At 39.2% G+C, this 20,842-nt stretch overlaps 1 protein-coding gene, 1 long non-coding RNA gene and 2 other non-coding genes across 5 annotated transcripts in view; 1 reads left to right on the forward strand and 3 right to left on the reverse strand.

Moving 5' to 3' along the window:
• Positions 1-1,035, reverse strand: part of LOC127142551 (uncharacterized) — a 3,796-nt gene extending 2,761 nt beyond the window's left edge. Inside the window, exon 1 of one of the 2 annotated variants that reach the window (XR_007813377.1) lies at positions 395-1,035. This is a non-coding gene — a long non-coding RNA (uncharacterized LOC127142551). Of the gene's footprint in view, positions 373-394 lie in introns of those variants that run through there. The other variant, XR_007813378.1, reaches the window with a different exon arrangement.
• trnar-ccu (transfer RNA arginine (anticodon CCU)) lies at positions 445-517 on the reverse strand. The gene has a single exon. It is a non-coding gene; the product is annotated as a tRNA-Arg (tRNA).
• Positions 1,005-1,077, reverse strand: trnar-ccu (transfer RNA arginine (anticodon CCU)). The gene has a single exon. It is a non-coding gene; the product is annotated as a tRNA-Arg (tRNA).
• A 2,095-nt stretch (positions 1,078-3,172) lies between these two features.
• Positions 3,173-20,591, forward strand: slc26a6 (solute carrier family 26 member 6). Its single transcript, XM_018675093.2, has 20 exons — positions 3,173-3,494; positions 3,880-4,014; positions 4,602-4,741; positions 4,965-5,075; positions 5,582-5,757; positions 6,203-6,367; positions 6,900-7,052; positions 7,159-7,241; positions 7,332-7,479; positions 7,558-7,671; positions 9,091-9,168; positions 9,453-9,548; positions 10,538-10,644; positions 10,826-10,895; positions 11,798-11,890; positions 14,396-14,518; positions 14,734-14,880; positions 15,437-15,491; positions 16,587-16,714; positions 19,895-20,591. Exons 2-20 carry the CDS (start codon positions 3,887-3,889, stop codon positions 19,916-19,918), a joined length of 2,139 nt encoding a protein of 712 aa, XP_018530609.1. The 5' UTR covers positions 3,173-3,494; positions 3,880-3,886; the 3' UTR covers positions 19,919-20,591.
• Positions 20,592-20,842: the final 251 nt, after the last annotated feature.

A 20,842-nucleotide genomic window follows, 5' to 3' on the forward strand; every position in this document is an offset into this window, starting at 1 on the left:
ACATCTTTCCCAGCTCTAAAGTTATGATACAGTCCCTGCTCAGAAGATAACCAATTTTAAAACCACCTCAGTCATGACTAGTCTAACAAATCATCCAGGTAAATATCACCATCAGTACAGTAAGATGTAAGTGTTAGCAGAGGATGGTTTCGATCCATCGACCTCTGGGTTATGGGCCCAGCACGCTTCCGCTGCGCCACTCTGCTGCTGGTTGTTTACAGAGGAACCACAATCCCTCAGCTCTGTGTAGAGACTTTTATCAAAAAGGCTGCATCACATATTGGAGGTGGTGTGTGTTTACCTGGCAGGTATACTGGTATTTTCAGGTGATTGTTCGGGCCAATCAGCTGCTGATAAAACACTTGATAGCAGAGGATGGTTTCGATCCATCGACCTCTGGGTTATGGGCCCAGCACGCTTCCGCTGCGCCACTCTGCTGTCAATCACCCCAGATGGGACTCGAACCCACAATCCCTGGCTTAGGAGGCCAGTGCCTTATCCATTAGGCCACTGGGGCTTCAGTAATGTGACTTGTAGGGAGAAAAAATAGACAGTGAAGAGAGGAATGTGAACAGCAGGGAGCAAACAAGGTAACACAAAGCACTGAAAACATGAGACAAAAGCAGTAATATAGTGAAGCAACAATGATAGCGCTCAGCAGATTTAGTCTTCAGCACAGACTGTTTTCCTAACATCTGCAGTCTGTTTCTGAAATCCACATTTCATGATAATACATCCAAAGCAAAACTCAAAGTAATGTTATGTGGCAACAAGAAAAAAAAATACATCTTTCCCAGCTCTAAAATTATGATACAGTCCCTGCTCAGAAGATAACCAATTTTAAAACCACCTCAGTCATGACTGGTTTTACAAATCATCCAGGAAACTAACTAAATATCACCATCAGTACAGTAAGATGGAAGCTTTAGCAGAGGATGGTTTCGATCCATCGACCTCTGGGTTATGGGCCCAGCACGCTTCCGCTGCGCCACTCTGCTGTCAGTCACCCCAGATGGGACTCAAACCCACAATCCCTGGCTTAGGAGGCCAGTGCCTTATCCATTAGGCCACTGGGGCTTCATGTAGGCAGGTTCACCAGTTTCAGTGTCTTTGAAGAAAGTGGGGTTTACCTACACACAAAAGGGTCTGGATAGCACAACAATGGCCCCTGAAGCCAAATCTGCTGATGTTGTCTCAGCATAAAGCCTTCCTAAGAGCCCAGGTGACAGCAGAGAGTTCTCTCTTTATAACAATGTCAAACTGTAATAATGACAGAGACATAGATAGAGGCACTGAAACTGTAGAGAAACAGAAAGTGGAAGAGGAAACACATGGAGCACCAGGCAGCAAAGCACTGATGGGACAGAGAACACATGGAGCCAGTTGCTTATATTCTCAAGCAACACCACAACAAAACAATGTTAACGAAAACACAAAACTATGAAACACAAAATATGAATGCCACAGATCACACGCACATCAACAACAACTAAAGGTAGGAATGAAATCCAAACCACAGCTCTGTATTTCTCTTTAAAAAGTCTACAGTTAAACTATTCTCCCGAGTCTGTGTAGACAGCTGTGATGATTAAGATATGTGTGTTTCTGCTCCATCCAGCATGTCCTTCAAATGACAAACATGTCATCATTCCATGACCAACAGAGCAACAAATGTAAGCCTCTCTGATCTGATCAGCAGGACAACATTACAGTTTAAAGATTGGGCAAAGATTCAGGCAAAATATCTATTTTGTTAGGTTCACGGTATGATTACTTTGTTATGGTTAGGGGAACTTTTCACCATGAACAACATATTTCTAATTCCCCTGACAATCCACGTGACAAAAAATTTATTGTTGCCAGGATTAATATATAAAGAGTGGGAAGGTCCCCACTTCATAAAATTATGAACTGCTGTTGAGTGTTTGGGCAAAGATCTTACTTCTATCTTGGATATGATTGCTACAATGCACAGCTGATTGATAAAAATGCCCCTCTGTTGCTCTTTATTTTCACTTTATTGTAAACTCAGCATGTTTATCAGTGTAGGGATCCTTGATGACTCCATGTTTCCTGTTGTCTGATTGGTCAGTAGTTGACAAGTTTCAACCTGATCCTGCTCTGATTAATGACTTCTAAGTGATTTTATTAAACAAAAGTGTTCATCGGTGTCAGCTTCTCATGTTTAAAGATTTGTTATTTCTCAGTTTTGTATCATAGTAAACAGAATGTCTTTGGCTTTTAGACTATTGTTTGGAGAAATCAGGCAATTTGGAGGCATCACCTACACAAAACACATTATTCCAACAAGAAGGAGAAGCTGTAACTTAGAAGCAGCTGAAAATATGTATTTCATATGGGGTCTCTACATCAGAGCCATCTGGTTATCTCAAGATAATGCACAGTACAGAGTCAAAGCTACAGTGCTTGGATAATACATATACAATACAATACAGTGAAAATAATAGCTTCTTTAAAAAGGAAAGTCAGAGACATGTATCTTTTTTCCCTTGAGAGATTTCACAATTTCACCTCAGTCACTGTGAGGAAATAAGGTCATTAAGGAATGAAAGTTAAATCTTTAAAACACATTGTGTCATACAGTTGTTCATATTGTTCCTCTTGCTTAGTTAACCAGTATCTGTATCTCTTCCTCTGATGATTAAGCAGGCATCCCATTCACTCCCCTGTGGTGTAATCACAAATTAACAAGAACAAGTCTGACTAGGCTGAAATAGCTGACTAATCTAATCATACAAGATAACACATAAAAGACACAGATAAGACAGGTCTAAGGCTTTGTCTGTAGTAAAGTGAATATGTTACTGTGTACATTGTGGTTATATTAATACTCATATTAACTCTCATTTGTTTAGTTTCTTTCACATGCTGTATATACCTGTAAATCAAGCTTATATGTAGAGTGTTCTGGTTTCATTTAGAACAAATTTCTTTACAGACAAAAGACGAAAAGCTATGACAGTAACTACAAAGTGAACTAACTCACTCTGTAAATGATAAAACAAGCACAAAATGCACGTTCATCTCTAACTTCTATCACTTCTGTTTCCAGTTGCATGCGCAGTGTAGAACTTTGCCCTCTTTTTCTTCATAACAATGTCTGCTTGTCTTATCTAGATTTCTCCTCAAGGTCTTGAGGCACAGAGTTAGAGAGCAGGGACTCCTCTGTGCATTGGATTTGAAACCCTCATCGTCATCTGACGGTTGCATCTACTGCAAAAGAAACAACAGCTTTTTGTTTTTACCACTTGTAGCTGCTTGGATCTGATGGAAATCTCTACAGGAGATTCAGTTTGAAATCCGGGGACCACAGGATTACTTCTTCATGAAGGCAAATGTGCCATCTTGTGACTGAAGGAACCTTTCTATAAATTCAGCTGGAAGATTTTCATTACAGCCCTGACGTGAAAAATTCAGAGTTGGATCTGTTTCCTCTGAACTGTAAATTCAGATAAAAGACATCAGGATAGAAGGTAAAGCATCATATTACTGCAGCCTGCATGGATAATTTCAGGACTTTAGTAGGTTCTGGGCTTTTTGTAAAAGCCACAAACCTATAGAGTTTGGAATAAAAAACATTTCTTTTTTATACAGCTGGAACACATAAGGTAATTATTATCAAAAGAATTTCAGTTGAGATGAACAGTCCCACACGATCTTGAAACATTCAGAATTATATTTTTTTCCAGGGCTATACTCTTGCCAAAATGAGTTTTGTTTTGCATATTTAAAATCTTTCTGCAGTGTTTAAAATATAGCTATATTATTGAAATCATGTTTGAGAAATATGAGGAAACAGTTTTCTGCCAAAACAAACCCAGTATTTGACAGCAAAAAGTTTTTTTTGTGTACATCTAGTGTTGCCATGGCAGAGAGGAGACGGACAGGCTATAGCATCCAAAGAAAGATCCTGGATGAAGGAGCTGTGGATGAGATGGCAGAAAAGTCTGACTCAAAACCCTCTCTGTGTGAGAAGGTTAAAAAGTCAATGAGGTAAAGTTCCCTACATCTAATACACCATGCATCTAAACTAATCTATCTTATTTAGGTATTTTCTGTCTTGTAACATATTCTTTTGTATCAGTGCATAAAACATACAGCAATTACATCTAATCCTGTGTACTCATGGATCATAATCTCACATCTGGTCACCCTTTTCCAACATAAACACCACAGTTGCTTGACATTTAAAGGTGCTATATGTAAGTTTTTGCTAACTTTAGCAATGGCAGCTGTTTACTTACTAAGACCTTCAGCCATTGTTGCATTTACAAGAGGGTTTTTGGCTCAGCACTGAAGTGTGGTGACACATGCCTTCAGTGGTTTGTTGAACTTGAGCAAAACTAAGCATGTAGTTGATAGACCCCTGGTATATAAGATCACTCATTAACTGTTTTGGCAGTTGGCAAAAAGTTTGTCAAAACCTGCAGGTCAGACTCTAGAATAAGAGTAGAACTGACATGCAGTGCACCAGGATATACCTGGATATACCTAGAGCTATTTTTCTTTTTATACCCTTTTTCACCCTTTTTGTCTCTTTTCTCTCTGTCTGTCACTCTGACACACTCACACAAACTCAGCTGTTCTGGTCCGCGGTTGAAGAACTGCCTGCTGGGTAGTGTTCCTGTAATATCATGGCTGCCTCGTTACTCCATCAGAGACAACGCTCTGGGTGACCTGATCTCTGGAATCAGTGTGGGGATCATGCAGTTGCCACAGGGTGAGGATGGAGGTTCAGAAAATGTTGTGGGGAGTGGGGGGTGGGGGGGGGTAGGATTGGAAGAGAAAACAAAGAAGATGTTGTTTTATTTTAAATGATAATTGGCAGTGTATACAATGCTGTAGTGTTTCCCCACTACATCACCCTGTTACATAATATATTCTGTGTTATAGCTCTCTCCCGTATTGTAAGAAATCATATTTATTCTGCATTATCCCTGCAGGTATGGCCTATGCCTTGCTGGCATCTGTTCCTCCAGTCTTTGGCCTTTACTCCTCATTCTACCCTGTCCTCATCTACTTCATCTTCGGCACATCCAAGCACATCTCAGTCGGTTTGTGCTTTAACACTCACTGCATCTGCATGCTGGCAACTGTCTATCTACCATTAGGCATGTCAACAGCACTTCAAAGAAGAAGAATTGATAGAGTAGGCTTAATAACAGACTGAAATAATCAGGTTTTGGCCTCTCTAATGTAAATCTAAAGTTATAAGCATACTGTAGACATACAGTGTTTTAGGCTTTTAGGAAGCTATATTCCCTTCTACTGCTTTTTCATGGCTCACTTCTGATTGGATGTGAATAACACCTACCTTTACTTTCCAACATGTGTTCAACTAGTACAGGGGTGATCACACAAATGATGCAAAATGATCAGCATGGTTCTAAATGATGAGGATAATGTATCCACATGGTGACTTTGTCAGTCATAGCAAGAAGATAAGAAAAAAAAAATGGTTTCAGGACCAAAGTGGGGCAGAGAGAAATGTCTCAGAATATCCAATATGTTGTTATATACAGCTAAAATAAGTGTTTATATCTCTGATCCCCTTCTCCAGGAACATATGCAGTGATGAGTGTGATGATAGGAGGGGTGACAGATCGACTAGCCCCAGACTCGAACTTTATCATATGGGACAATGTCACCAACTCCAGTATAGTTGATGCTGTCTCACGGGATGCAGAGAGGGTCCGGGTGGCTGCAGCTGTCACTTTCATGTCTGGATTATTTCAGGTAAATATTAGAGTTAACTACTTTGGTGTTGAAGTATAACATTTGGGAGACACCGAGGAGAAATCTTACAAAGCTCACATAGCTTTTTGAGGCTCAACGATAGATGTCAAAAAACACTTTAAGCATTTATAGAATCAATTTCAAGAAGTTACTGAGCTGCTTCATGCTTTCAATCCCATATGAGCCAATATGTACTCAGGCTGAAAGGTCAAATTGTGTTTAATTATTTATGATGGCATATATAGTTCTGCTGCAATTAAAAAGACAGGTGTATTTGGGTAGAGCAGTAAAGCAGAGGAGCTAAAATGCTGAAATGTTACTTGTAATTCCATAAATATTTATTTTATATTTGTGTCATTTGTATACATGTTCTTCAGGTTTGCAGCTATGAATGCATAGCTACTGTGAACCTCCATATGTTTTTCCATTTGTGTTATGTGTGCAGATTCTACTTGGTCTGGTCCAGTTTGGTTTCGTGGTGACCTACCTGTCTGAGCCTCTGGTCCGAGGCTACACCACAGGAGCCGCCATCCACGTCATCGTGTCCCAGCTCAAATACACCTTTGGCATCAGCCCTGTCAAATACAGCGGACCTTTGTCATTGATATATGTAGGGAAGAGCACAGCCACACTCATACAGTTTTTGATTTTACAAAGTGAGAAAAAAGTTACAAATAACCATTGTACACTCTGAAATCCCAAAGTAATGTCTTTAAACTGTTTGCCAACAATGAATTGATCTTCAAAATTGCTCTTGATAAATTCTCTGTGTAACCACCTTGTTAATTAACTGCATCAACAGAACATTTTCAGTCTTTGGATATGAACATTTGTCCAGGTCCTATGAGATTTCTCCTGTAAAAAAATTATACTCTCTCATGTTTGCTTTTATCGAACACTTCTTCCAGTCTGCCTCATCAGTCACGCTTGTTGAGTCTCTTATATTCATGCTTTTATCTCCACAACATAAAAGCACTGTGACACAAATGACACCACTGTTGAGACAAATTGCCTCTGCCTTATAATTATATCCAGTGGAGCTGGCAGTCAAGACAAGAATCTAAAATGAGCATTGCATGTTCAGGTTTCGTCCTACATCTCCTCCATACAAGTATTTAACCCTGCTCTTTCTCTCCTTTCAGACTGTGCTAGAGATTTGTTACCTGATTCCACAGACAAACATTGGTACTCTTGTGGTTAGCATCGTCGCTATAATCGGCCTTATCCTTGCTAAGGAGCTCAATGCATACTTGAGTAAAAAACTCCCCGTTCCTATACCTGTGGAGCTGCTTGCTGTGAGTTTACAAGCATACATATATGCACTTATAACATACTCTATGGTGACATAACTCCTTACAAAGACACACACACTAATATATCTTTTATTATTTGTCACTCCAGGTCATTGTTGCTACAGTGGTCTCCTGGCAGTTTAACTTGGAGGGGGAATATGGAGTGGATGTGGTGGGAATTATTCCCTCAGGGTGAGAAACATAACACAGCACACAGCAAACATACAGGACTGTGTGTTTACACATATGAAACATGAAGTATACTCTGCTTCTGTCTACCAGTCTCCAGCCACCTGTTCTCCCAGCTGCCTCTCTGTTTGGTCAGGTGATAGGGGACGCATTCGCTCTGTCTGTGGTTGGCTATGGCATTGCCATCTCACTGGGACGAATCTTTGCCCTGAAATATGGATACAAGGTGGACAGCAACCAGGTAGGGAGGTGAAAGATGGAAATGATGTTTTGAGATTAGTGTACTTTAAAAAATAGTGTGTTTTTTTCCATGATATAGGAACTAATAGCCCTGGGCCTAAGTAATTCCATTGGAGGAATTTTTCAGTGTTTTGCCATCAGCTGCTCCATGTCTCGCACCATGGTTCAGGAGAGCACAGGAGGGAAGACTCAGGTTGGTAGTGTGAGTGTTTGTTATTCTGCTGAACTGCCCTTGGCCAAGATTTTAAAGGTGTGCTCTCACCTTGTTATGGAGTCAGGTTAGGATAACCATGCAGAGAACATTTAGTTTGTTCATGAAAATCTGTGAACAAGGTGGGGCTGCTTTCAGAGAATAGCACACTCATCCAAATTTCAAAACTATTTTCTCACTCACCCCTTATGGTTTCCATGAAAACAGCTTTAGCTTAGCTAAAAGTGTGTCCTCTGTGTGTGTGTCTTATACCTTCTGACACAGCAAGTGCTCTGGATTATCCAGAGTACTGGGTTATTTCTCAAATGCTGTGAGTACTACAAATCAAATGCCATTCACTTCCATTGTATTGGTATGGATACCTCTAACCTGGACAAATGAAACCAAAACTATCTGTGTGTGTGTAGATACCACCAGAGGTAAGTGAGAAGATGTGAGCTTTTGTTAAAGCTTTAAATCAGGATGACCCCTTGTGATCAAAATCCAGGAAAAAAAGTCCCAGGATGTATGCTACATAAATCAACACTGAACCAAGAAAGGAGTAAAGAAACAGGCATTAAAAGAGATTAAAAGCACATCACTTCCTTAAAAAACATAGTTCAACATTAGTTTCATATTACACCTCAATATTTCCTGTTTAACCTTATTTAGCACAATAACAGGCTGCCAGTAATCTAAAACATTAATGCTGATTTTTTTTTTTTTTTTTTTGATAAGCATATTGTTGCCTGCTACTAGGCCAGTTTATACTGCTCATTCTGCTAATGATGCATCATTATAAAGTTCAATTTCTAAATGTATTAGTTTGCATGGTCTCTCCTGTGATTATTCTACACAGGTGAAAAACATTTTAACAAATGAAAACTGCTTATTGTTCTTCATGCTTGTCATTTTTTCTTAAATGTAACAAGGATGTTTCATGAGATCATTTTTTCACACCAGTATTTTCATTCCATTATCACTTCACTCTGCCTGTAGCTACAAACCTGGGCAATCTTAAAGGTTAAGCGGAGTGAAAAACGGCTCATAATTAATGTTACCCTGATGAGTGGCATCATTAAAAAACACTTAGGGAATCGATTTTCGCTCACATTGTCGAACTCCACCTACACAAACACAGAATCGCTGAAAGGCTAAACTGATTTAGTCTGACTACACCATTAATCAGCTAAGGCCCATTACAGAGGAGAGGAACAGAGAAGAGGAGAGGAGGGGAGAGGATTGGAGTGCAGAGACTTTAACTGACGATGCCTTGACTCCTCTTATAATCAAGAACCAATTCATACTGATAACCACTACATCATTCATCCTCTCTGTAGCTCTTTCTTTAACCCTCTTCCTCTGATCTCTCTCCTGATTTCCATTCATCGTGCCTCTATCTTCCCTCTCTCTTCACCGCAGGTTGCTGGGGCTCTATCAGCAATAGTTATCCTTTTCATCACGCTTTGGATTGGGACTCTATTTGAAGCTCTGCCCAAGGTACTGTGTACTGTGGGTGTTTGCACAAGCACAAGCATAAGCACACACATGTGTCCAAGTCTGAGTGTGAATGTGACTGCAAAATTATAAGCCCACCTTAACACTCAGCCAAAGACAACAGCTCTTACTCATTTGTTAGCAGTCTACTTAACTAGAACACACTAAAACACGTAAAACCTCTAAAAACCACACAAAAGGTTTATCTGACCAACTAACTCACTGTCATGTTTCACTAAATAAAACTTGAGTGCTCTATATAAACTGTTTTATATTTGACTTCGTAGGCGGTGCTGGCTGCCATCATCTATGTCAACCTTCATGGCATGATGAAGCAGTTCATGGACATCTCTGCACTGTGGAGAAGCAACAAAGTAGACATGGTGAGTGTACTTAAAAGTAGGCAAGGAAATGGTTGATGTTTTGTGAAGATAGCTTCAGTAACATTTTGATTTCATGTACTGCACCAACATTATCTTAAATAACAGTGCATCACAAACGTTCTATGCAAAAATCTGTTAAGATAAACAATATTGGCCATAAGTATTTATCTTGTCACATGCAAAGCAAGGACACATTGCTTACTTACATTACACATAACTTTCTTTGCTGAGAATTTATCCAGCACACTGAAACTAACGATCACTTTCTTTCAGTCTCACTGTACTTTGATATATTAATTGATTATATATTGATTGATTGTATATTACCTCTAACTACAGAGCTGGAGCTTGAAATTCTCTAACCCTTGCTAATGTTAAAATATGTAACATGCTAAACAGTATGCTACATGCTAATGTATAGTGTAGCCTGTTAACACTAACAGCACAGTTGCTGACACTCCATCATAATATTATATACTTGCTAGTGTTAACATGTTAACATGAATACAGAAAACCTGCACTCTAAGAAACTTACATGATGCTCAAGGTTAATTATAGCATGTTGGTTCAGATGGTAATACAGGCTACAGAGCAGGGAAAAACATTTACATCAGCCTCCTGGTTTTTAATATCAAGTTGGACATTACCTAGAATCTCAGACAGCTACATGTCCAAAGCCACCATTGCTGGCACTTAACTCAGTAAGGGTGCTTTAAATGATTTAAGAGTTATGGAGTGAATGCAGCCTAAATACATATGGCTGATTTAATACACCTAAGACAAATTTGTTAAAACTGATTAAGCTACATTTAAGGTTTAGTTTTTATTTTTATATTTTTATATATATTTAAAATATTTTCCATTACTGATGGGAATCTTAGAATACTACAGTTACATTGTATTTCCACCACATTAAAGGCTCAGTGTAGACTTGTTTGTTATAGACCTGTTGCTATATTACCCACTGCTCTCTGTCTGTTTTTCTCCAGCTAGTCTGGATAGCCACCTTCATCCTCACCTTGCTGCTCAACCCTGACATGGGACTAGCTGCTGCCATTGGTTTCTCAATGCTCACCGTCATCTTCAGGACGCAGCTGTAGGAATACACACGTCCACAATTATGCACTGATAAACATTAAGTCATGTGTCAAGTTGAATATTCAGCTGTCAGTTACCACACCTAACAGTCCTTAAATCCTTCCCCTTTTAGACCATACACTAAACACAAACAAACACAAATCAAAGGGTTTACAGGGCTTTATATTGTTGTTTTCCAGACCTACATACTCCCTGTTAGGGCAGGTTCCAGACACTGACGTTTACAGGCCACTGGAGGACTACAATCAGGTACAGCACAGCGTATTTAAATCACCTCAAAGTAGGAGCGAAGGCGAGTATTGGTCCAGACATGGTCAGAATATCCAGAGCTTATTTTAATCATAAATTAAAAGTGGCTTACATCAGTAAACACCACCTGTAACCCCCTCACCCCCCAGTTCTCTCTATTGTCCTTGACAGTAAGGACAGTTAAATATAGACGTGTTAATGGCAGTTATGTACCACTCTGTGTCTAATCAGACCACACTGTACTTTGCCTCCTGACAGGTGCCCATACCTGCTTACACAGCAAATGACTGTAGCTGTGCATGACTTCAGCATATTAACAAAATGATGAAGTGCTACAAGTTATTGTCAGCAAATTATTTCAATAGAGAAATGGAGAAGCAAACCTGACAGTAAGACTTCACTGCCTACTGTTACTATTGGTCAGCAGATATGGGTTTCATAGGGAAATGTTTTTTGTTTTGTTTTGTTTTTTTAATTAATGAACGCAAAACAGCACAATTAATAAGAGAATACAACAGAGAGGAGTTCATTTCTCCCTGATCTGTGGTTCAAAAACAATATTAGTGTAACCCTTGGAGTGTAACTCTTTGTTCATATCCAGGAGTATTTCACTTTTGTAGTTCCACCATTTGATAGTCATTGTGCCACGTCCTGAGTACGATGTGTGAAAGACAGGACAGTCATACTCTCAATAGGCTGTTTATGCAGTTAGGTAGGAGTTGAGTAGGATGTACAGCTAAGTTTTATGGCACTTAAGCGTCATGGCTCTAATGAGGGCAATAACAGTCTGTCGGTTACAGCTCTGTATGCTGTGTTATCATGAACATCTGTTGTTATGGGAAATGTAGTGATTTATGTGCCTGTTAAATAAATTACATCTCTAACTGACTGATTGATTTTAGGTGAGGCAGGTACCAGGGATTTTGATCTTCCGCTCCTCTGCCACCCTCTACTTTGCCAATGCTGAAATGTATCAAGATGCCCTGGGAGAGAAGGTGAGGACACACACACGCACACACACTAATGCTTAACCTACCTTCAACCTTAACCTAGCCTTATCCCTAAAATTACATTTCAACAGCTCTTTAAAGAAATGAGGACTGACAAAATGTCTTTTGAAAATGTCTCCACTCTCAGGGTCTAAAAATAGAATTCATTCTCACTTTTTTGTGCCTACACAGGAATATTAATGTGTATTCATACAGTATATTAATGTGGGCGCCCCCAAAAAACAGTATCAGACATACATACACATCCTGATGGACACACAAGCCCAGATTTAGAAGAACATACCAATATAAACACAGCTACACACACGCACACACACAGAAAAACTCCACCAACAAACTTACAAACATTATTTCTGACAAACTAATAACTGACCCGACTTTTCAACAATTCACACATTGCAACCATGACAGACATTGTTCAAATGTCATCCCACCATTTTCTCCCCTCCTTTCTTCTCTTCTACTTTTGTTTAAACACCCCCCCCCCCCCCCCCCCCCCCCCCTCCCGCCTTCCTCCTCCTCTTCTGTCATGTCTCTTTGGGGTATATGGGAAGACAGATTGAGGGAAGACGGAAAAGAGATGACAAAAGATGGGAGAGAAGGGGAGAAGCAGAGATTGAATAAGGGAGGGAGATAATGGAGCGCCTCATTCATTAAAATGTCAGCATGTCAAAGCCGCGGGGTCCCTCTTTTCTCTCTAATGTCTGATGCACAAATCAGCTTTCATAGAGCTGCTGTTGACTGGCAGAGGCTGCAGGTTTGTTTTCAAGGTGTGAAACTGCCACCAGATAAATTCTGGTAATTTTTGGCTCATGGTGAAGAGTGGTTCTACGCTGCCAGTCAGAGTGGCATGCAGGCGACTCAAATAGTGAAAGGTGCAGGGGGAAATCTGGGATTCCTCACTGCTTGCTCTCGCTGGCAGTCAGCTGATGGGTTGCACTTGTGAGAGGAGATGCTAAGTGCTGTAATTGCTTTAGTTAGTGATGTCATGCAGTAAGAGACGTTTTTAGAGGCAAATCATACATTATTTTTTCATGAATACTCTTTCCTGTGATTCTGTTACATTGTCATGATGACTTAAAATGTCCTGCAAACCCATAAGCACTGCTTTTGACATTCTACTCGCTATCAGTTTTGTTTTTGAGAAGTAGGAGGGCTTGAATGGCTGTAATCAGATTCTGATCCACTTTGCAATTGCCAGGAAGACATTTCATCCGTGAGACAAAAAGTCAGAAAAACAAGCAATGAAAATCTGATTGGTTGTTGATGACTTATGACCATGACAGATTTTCTGGGCATTTCCATTTCCTGGTGGCTCCTTTGTCCTCGCTCAAACATGCAAACAGTGTTTTCACACTTGGTATGAAAACTAGCTAACGTGAAGATCATTTAAGTACAAATGGGATGTTTGAATGATCTATCACTTAATTTACAACCCCTAAAAAAGAATTCAGTCAGTTACAGTAACTTGGTTATATATAGATCAAATTCCTGACCTGGACCTGTTTCAGTCTGTAGGTGATGCATGTCACTAAAGCTTGTCAACACAAATACCTTTTTTACTGAGCCGCTGAAGTCACACGTTTCTATGTGTAGGGTTTGGGTGGTTTGGTTCAATGCAAACCACCTGTTTTGGAGGTACAGACTTTCAGTAGCTTCACTACTGCATGTATTCTTATTGCAGCTGAACAAAAACTGAGAATATTACCTGACTTTATTGATGCCCTTGGTCTTTGCTGATCCCAACATGATTTTTTTTTTTTCTTGTCATAAACAATAGGTTAAACATTTTTCAGGTCTGTTCTAAAATAATAGTCATTTAGCAACATATACATTGAATGAATTATCTATTGGTAATTTAAAAAAGTGATTTCAGTGTAAGGTATAGGGGACAAAGTCAGAGGTCCTCCTTCCAGTTTTGGAGGGAGGATAATTCAAGTGGATACCTTCCAGAGTTACTGGGCCCACAAATCAGTCTTTTCTGATGCTTCAGTTAAAGTGAGTGGGTGCTGACAAGAGTCTGTGAAAGCTGTGTTAACTTGTGTTGCATAGTTATGTAATGCAGGAAAACAAACTTTCATAGTTCATTTCATTTCAAACATTTCATGAGCCACTATGTTTTTCTTGTAATGCCTGTTGGTTGTGTTTCACATTGTTGTATGGACAAACATGACATCATTTCTACACCTGTTCTGTTGGTTGGTTTTGTGTTGAGGAATTAGTTTTAGTGGACTGACTGAACTGGCTAAACTGACCAAGATGAAATTTTATCCACAGTACTCACTTATAATAAGCTGTAATAGACAGATATTAACAGTGACAACTGTGAGCATGCATTAAAGTTTTAAGTTGTTTGATCATTTTTCTAAAACATAACTTTGCATGACTGTAAACATTAACACCTGCTTGTCTTGACCACCCAGAAAGTTAGTTGTAGAAAATTAATGTGAACTTCTTCAATGTGTGATCGTCTTTTGCTGTTTCTTTTAGTCTGGCATTGACATCACCAAGATCCTGTCAGCAAAGAAGAAACTAGAGGCCAAAAGGAAGCGGCATGAGGAGAAAAATGCCAAGAAAGCCAAGAAGGCTGCCAAGAAGAGCGCAGTAGATGTGGTGAGGAGTTACTCTAACTCACCCTCTCCAACTTACTGAGCACCTGCTGGGCTTGTTTGAAATCTTGGCATGCTCCAAGTACAACTGTCATTTTATACAAATGCTCTGACTTCCAGGGCCTGTGAACACCTTCGATCCTGACTGACACTGGCTAATGCACAAAATGTTGCCTCATATTTGATTCCCTCTGTGGTGTTGTGTCTCCTCCTGTCCAGGAGGGGGAGCCAGAGAGGGCAGAGCAGAAGGACATTGCCATCATTGAGATGAATGCTGAGCCTGACCCCTCACTCCCAAGAGCCATTGTCCTCGACCTCAGCCCTGTCAACTTCCTGGATACTGTTGGGATCAAGACGCTACGAAGTGTATGACCATGGCACTCACATACACATACACAAGAAATGGAAATACTCATTCTCCCTCCCCCAGTATTTAACATTCAAGTATACAATTAATTTAGTAACTTGTACATATGAAGAGTTCAACTTTTTGTATATATGTGTTTGTAGGTGCATTACATCACTTAACCATCCTCTCATTTTTTAATATTTTCACAAAATGAACATTAATGCAAAATGGATCAAAACCTCTTTTAAAGAAATGTTTGGAACAAAAAGGCAGACAGTTGATAGCTAATAATGAAATAATGAAAAAAAATCACTGACTCTAGAGGAATAAGGCAAATGTAAGATTACTGATTCTGATCCCTCTGTCTTCATTGTATGAATGTCTTCCTGTTAAACCGGCTCTTGCAGCTCTGTTTTTCTCTTACAACAACTAGATCTTATCCTCTATTCATCCCTCTGTCCTCACCCCTTATCATTTGGCTCCTCTGGCTTTCAATTACCATAAATTGAATTGCAAGACTAATTAAATGATCCCCAGTCTGACCTTTGCTCTCTGCTTGTGTGCCTGTTTCAGATCCAGAGAGACTATGGAGAGATTGGTATAGAGGTCGTTCTCGCTGGCTGCCAGAGTAAGTCCAGCTACATCACTAGAATAGATTACAATAGAATAGAATTAATTAAAGAGAACAGCCAGGCTGTTGTGTGGATTGGTAGGTTGGACTTTCTGACTCTTTCTTTATAATACGAAACAATGAGAAAAACTCAGTAGACCACTGCTGTCAGCTTTAATGTTTATCTCTGTCGGAGACCAACATCAAATCACCTATGCTGCCCTCTGTGTATATTAGTGTAAGGACAACAGCATTTTTTGGTAAAAAGTATTCTCTTAAATGTATGGGTTTATTCTCTAAGAGCCACATTTTTCTGTATGTTATTAAATACATTTGGAAATAAGTTTCATCCAAGTAGAACTTTTTGCATTTTAAAGGTTACTGATCCCTTGACAGTTTGTCTGAAATCCTACAAAATCCTATCAGAACCTTTTTTCTTTTTAGTCTCCAGCTGCTCAGACACACACAATTTGAATTCTTTCAACAGTGGATATTATTTTTGTTGTTTGCTTATGTTATTGTAATGTTTCTGCAAAGGGAGTTGTGCAGTTAATTACTGGTTTTCCAGATAACATTATTCCAGGTTTTCTAAGTCTGGCATGATATGCAGCAGTGGGTCATGAGAGTATTATAATGAATCTATAGGGAAAACTGAAAAAAAATTACTTATGTCAAGTGGGATGGTTGTGTTTTTACTGCATTAAAACATCCACTTTTCAATGTTTATTTTCTCATAATAGCCCACAATGGTCGGTCTGACTTGCTGGATGGGAAAAATGTGGGTCTCCAGGGGAAAAAAATGTAAAACCACAATGCTAGGATCAGCAGCTCTAATTAGACCACACAGGGTTAATAGCCCATAATGAAAAAAATGTTTATTGTGAGCTTGCAAAGGGACTGTGAAGAATATTTACATGGCCAGGAAGTATAGCTTTGTTCGTTTAAGATAAGGATGACCCCTCCCACCCTCTCTCTTGGTCCACTTTATTTTTCCTACAGCTCCTCAAATGTTACACACTAATTTTTCATGCCATTCCTTGTCCTATTACACTGAAACTTACAAAACTCTGCATCATTGCATCATTCTCTCTCTCTTTCCATCTCTCTTTCTAGCTGGCGTGGTGGACAACCTGCAGACTGGTGGTTTCTTCAGTGACAAAGTGACAAAGTCCTGTCTCTTCTCTAGTATCCATGATGCTGTTTTGTACTGTCAGTCTGCCACAACACAGAGCCAAGATAAGGTGATACACTGTATGAGCACTCACACATCAAAACACATCAGCATGCATTTTTATACAAAATACACTGACAAGTATCCATCCTGCATTTCCACTTGAACTCAAATCTAGTGATCTCAATGTAAACTGAACACAGTATCACAGGGGCTCCTAGGTAATTCTAAATTATAGGGGTATGATTATTGTTAGAAAGTTACACTGAATACTAAAGTACTCCTGAGTGTGAATGAGCTAATACTATGGCCGACATCCAGAGGCTGAATCAGAGCCCCTTCATGTTTAGGTCTTTGTTGTTTCTAATAGGGAACAAAACACAGCACCATATGGTCTTTCCTGAGTGTAGTTAATATTTCTAAAAAGCTCAACCTCTAACTTGCAATTAATGGCTACAGAGTTTTAAGGAACAGTCTGCTGTGTTGGAAAATATGCTTATTATCTTTCTTGCCAAGAGTGAGATGAGAAGATCAATACCACTCTTTCATCTGCCCATTAAATATAAAGCTGGAGCCAACGGATGATTAGCTTAACTTAGCATGAAGATTCAAATCAGCCCGCTCAGCAAACTCAGAGACAACAAAACTCTTTACTGTAATGATCCTTCAAACTCACAGTTTTGTATCATTTTATTTGTTTTAATCTTTTTTCCAACACAGGTTACCTTTGTAACCAATAATATCAGTTGGCCTTCTTATTGTTTTAGTGCTGGGAAGTTCAAGTGCTATTTTCCCTCTCTATATTGGGCGCAGACTTCTAAATGTATCAAGTATTTCAAGTTTTCCAGTACTGGGTATTGCATGTTTCTTCGGACCACATACATACATACCGAGAATGCTGACGTTAAATGCCAGTAGTGTGTGGAAATGAAAAAATAGGCATCACGCTACATGAAGCTGATAACCTATGAAATCAGTTAGGGTTTTTACTTAACTTATGGTTTGTATTTCAATGCTAACACGTTAACAGACTAACAGGCATTGTGTCCACTGTCTGACTTTGGCGCATGAACGAATCTGGCAAGTCCCAAAGCTTCCAAGCCGTCTCTTTGGGCTGCGGTTCTGTATGCAAGCTGGTATCTACATAAGCCAAGCTGCATCAATTTGAACCAAGCTGCAGTGGTTTGCAGTATGCAGCATGTCAATCACCTTCACTGCCTAAAGCTAACCTTAAACAGCTCAACAAGTCAACTTTTTTGTTTTAGCTTATGATAATGACGTAGATGTTGATTGCTCAATTTAATATCTATAAAATAATGACACCAGTGTAGTCTAAAGTGTTTGCCTATGAGCCTCACTTTCACTAAATAATTGCCAATATCTGCCAACCAGTGAATTTTCATGTAAAAATGAAGGTTCAATCCATGGTACAAAGGATTATTATTTTTTTCTAAGGCAGTAACTAATAAAACCTGTTTACATCATAATACAACTGGGTGTTTAACTCTGTCTTCATCATAGCACTGAGATCAGGGTTTCTAGCTAGATTCTAAGGGTGTTTCTTGCCTTGGACAGTAGCCAGGTTGATAGCAGTAGCCATGTTGCTAACACTAGCACTAGCAGCAGATGAGTCACAGTCTGTCTGATAATCTAAACAAAAAACATGTTTCCTGGTGATGAACTTTCTAAAATGAAGAGTGGCGAAACTTACTAAGTTTGTGACCACAGTACCAACATTAAAACCACTGGGAGGAAAAGTTGTCCATTGCCTCTTTAAGGTTGTAATGCTTTCATATATGAGTTTAGTTTAGTTTTAGTTTGGTGACATTTAAAAACTGAGTGGGTGGGAAGAAAGTGAAGGCTTTTATCATTGTCAGACTTCAGAGTCCTGGAAGCAGTGTGTACCAGTGTGAACTTGATTTATTTCAAACTCTACCAGTAGAAAAGATATAGCTAGCACTGTTGGATGAAAAGAGCTGAGTGTGGTCAGACTGTGTTACACATGAGGATTGTTTTTCTAAAATAAAATCAAAAAGTAAACATGAGAGACAGTGAAAATGATTGTGTTCACTGGAGTGTGTAATAAGCTCATCTTAATAGACAGTTAATGGACAAAAGTGTTGTTTCTGGACTGGTTCACTGATCCTGACCCTGCAGCGTGACCTGGACTGCAAATTGATTGCACATAGAGCATGGGTGGGTGATGGGAGGGAATGGTATTAACAGCCTTACAGTAAAATACAAAATGATATATAATATTTTGGTCTTTTCATCCATGCATCAGAAAAACTGCTCATCCCAGCAGACACTATCAGTCTATGTCTGAAGACAATTTACTCTCTGCCTTAACACATGGGCAGTGTGTGTATCTATGTTAATTTATACATGTGTTTGCATGCATGTCTGCATACTGTACTGTGTGTGTGCTTTGTTTCTGCCTGTTCTGTTTTAATATTTAGTTGCGTACATTTTTCTGTTTTTCTCCCACAGGAGAGACACAAACACAGAACAAAGACGTGGCACTAGTCCATGACATACAGTTTACAGTAGCAAAGCCTTTTCATGGGAAAAACAGGGAGCTCACTCACAAATCCAGTCACTGACACAGACACACACACACATGTGCATGGCACACACACACACACACACACACACATTGGGATACATAAATATAGAGGATATAAAAGAGCGGAAGGTGAGGGGAGTATGTGCAATGGATTACTCACACACACACACACACACCCACACAGAGTAATTAATTAATACATGCATGCAATTGCATTCACATATGCAAATATATTTCACATGGAAATGGTTTTACAGGAGAGAGGGGGAGGTTTTCAGGAGGTTGATCAAACAAAAACGTGGTACATCCTGATATGAAATCCATGTGAAAACAGAAGCATTTCAGTATGCAATTAGATTTACATATTAATTTTAGAAGTTCAATAATATATGGTCAAAGGTATATGGTACAAAGTGAAGACATCAGATTTCCAACAGTTTGACTCAGAAACACATAAACAATTCTTTCTGAGATTGTGGCGTGCTGAGCTGAAGTTTCAGACACGATGTTCACAGCCCTGCTCTGTTCCTCCTCATTAACTTCTACAGAGACTTCTGTGCCACTGGAGAGAAAGTAAAAATCTGGAACATATTTTGAAAATCAGGCTGGTGTTTTTTTCTCCCTGTCTCTCTCCTCTCTGGTTCCTGTTTGTCTTGATCTCTCTCTTTCCTTCCTTTTTCACAGGAGATGACAATGACACATTTATGAGTCCTGAGAGGAATGATGGAGGAGAGTATGAAGAAGAGACAGACACACTGTTTGTATGAGGATTTTATCCTTTGAGCTTCAGATAACTGGGACTCCTGTCTGTCACAAGCACAGACACACAAATCCACACACACACACACACACACACACACACACACACACACACACACACACACACACACACATTATCATTTAATCACCAACAAACAACAAACTGCATATGTTTAATGTTGGTTTATTTATGAAAATCTAAAAAAAAAATAAATAAATAAAATCTCAAAATATAAATGGACATGTACTTACATTAAAAAGAAACATTATTTTGCCAAGTCAAATGATTTCCTTTGCCCGTTTCCTTTCCAAACAGAGACAGTTTTTATGTGAGGCATTTTGCAACAATAGGAAATCTCCAAATACCCCTGTAAAGATCTGGACTGATGAAACAGATATCCTCAAGTACGGCTGCAGTGTGTTCTCCTTTTCCATCCTACTGGAGCTGGTTGATTCATCCACACTCAGACTCCAGTCTGCACCTCATGCATCTACAGACGAGTTCAGTGAGTCTGTTTACATACAGAGCTGGTCACTGAGATAGTTTCCGTTCTTCTGCCAGATGTGGAAGGTGTTTATTGTAGTAATTCATACACAGATAATTTAACAGATGAAGTTCCCCCACTATATAACACTGCATCATGTATCCTTTTGTTGACCTGTTTTAATCCAGCGTCTTATAGAAGAGTGAATGTTTAGATACAATCCTTCATATTTAACTATTCTTTTACATAATGTATGTAACCTGACAAAAAAACTGACAGGTGTGTTTTACTTGTCATGTATTACAAAACTTAAGCATGCCTTTATATTAATTTAATACACCTGAAACAGCACCTTCCTGCCACTATCAGTCCATTTACCAACATTTTC

This window comes from Lates calcarifer, linkage group LG6 (assembly GCF_001640805.2).
Source record: "Lates calcarifer isolate ASB-BC8 linkage group LG6, TLL_Latcal_v3, whole genome shotgun sequence".
Classification (NCBI taxonomy): Eukaryota; Metazoa; Chordata; class Actinopteri; family Centropomidae; genus Lates; species Lates calcarifer.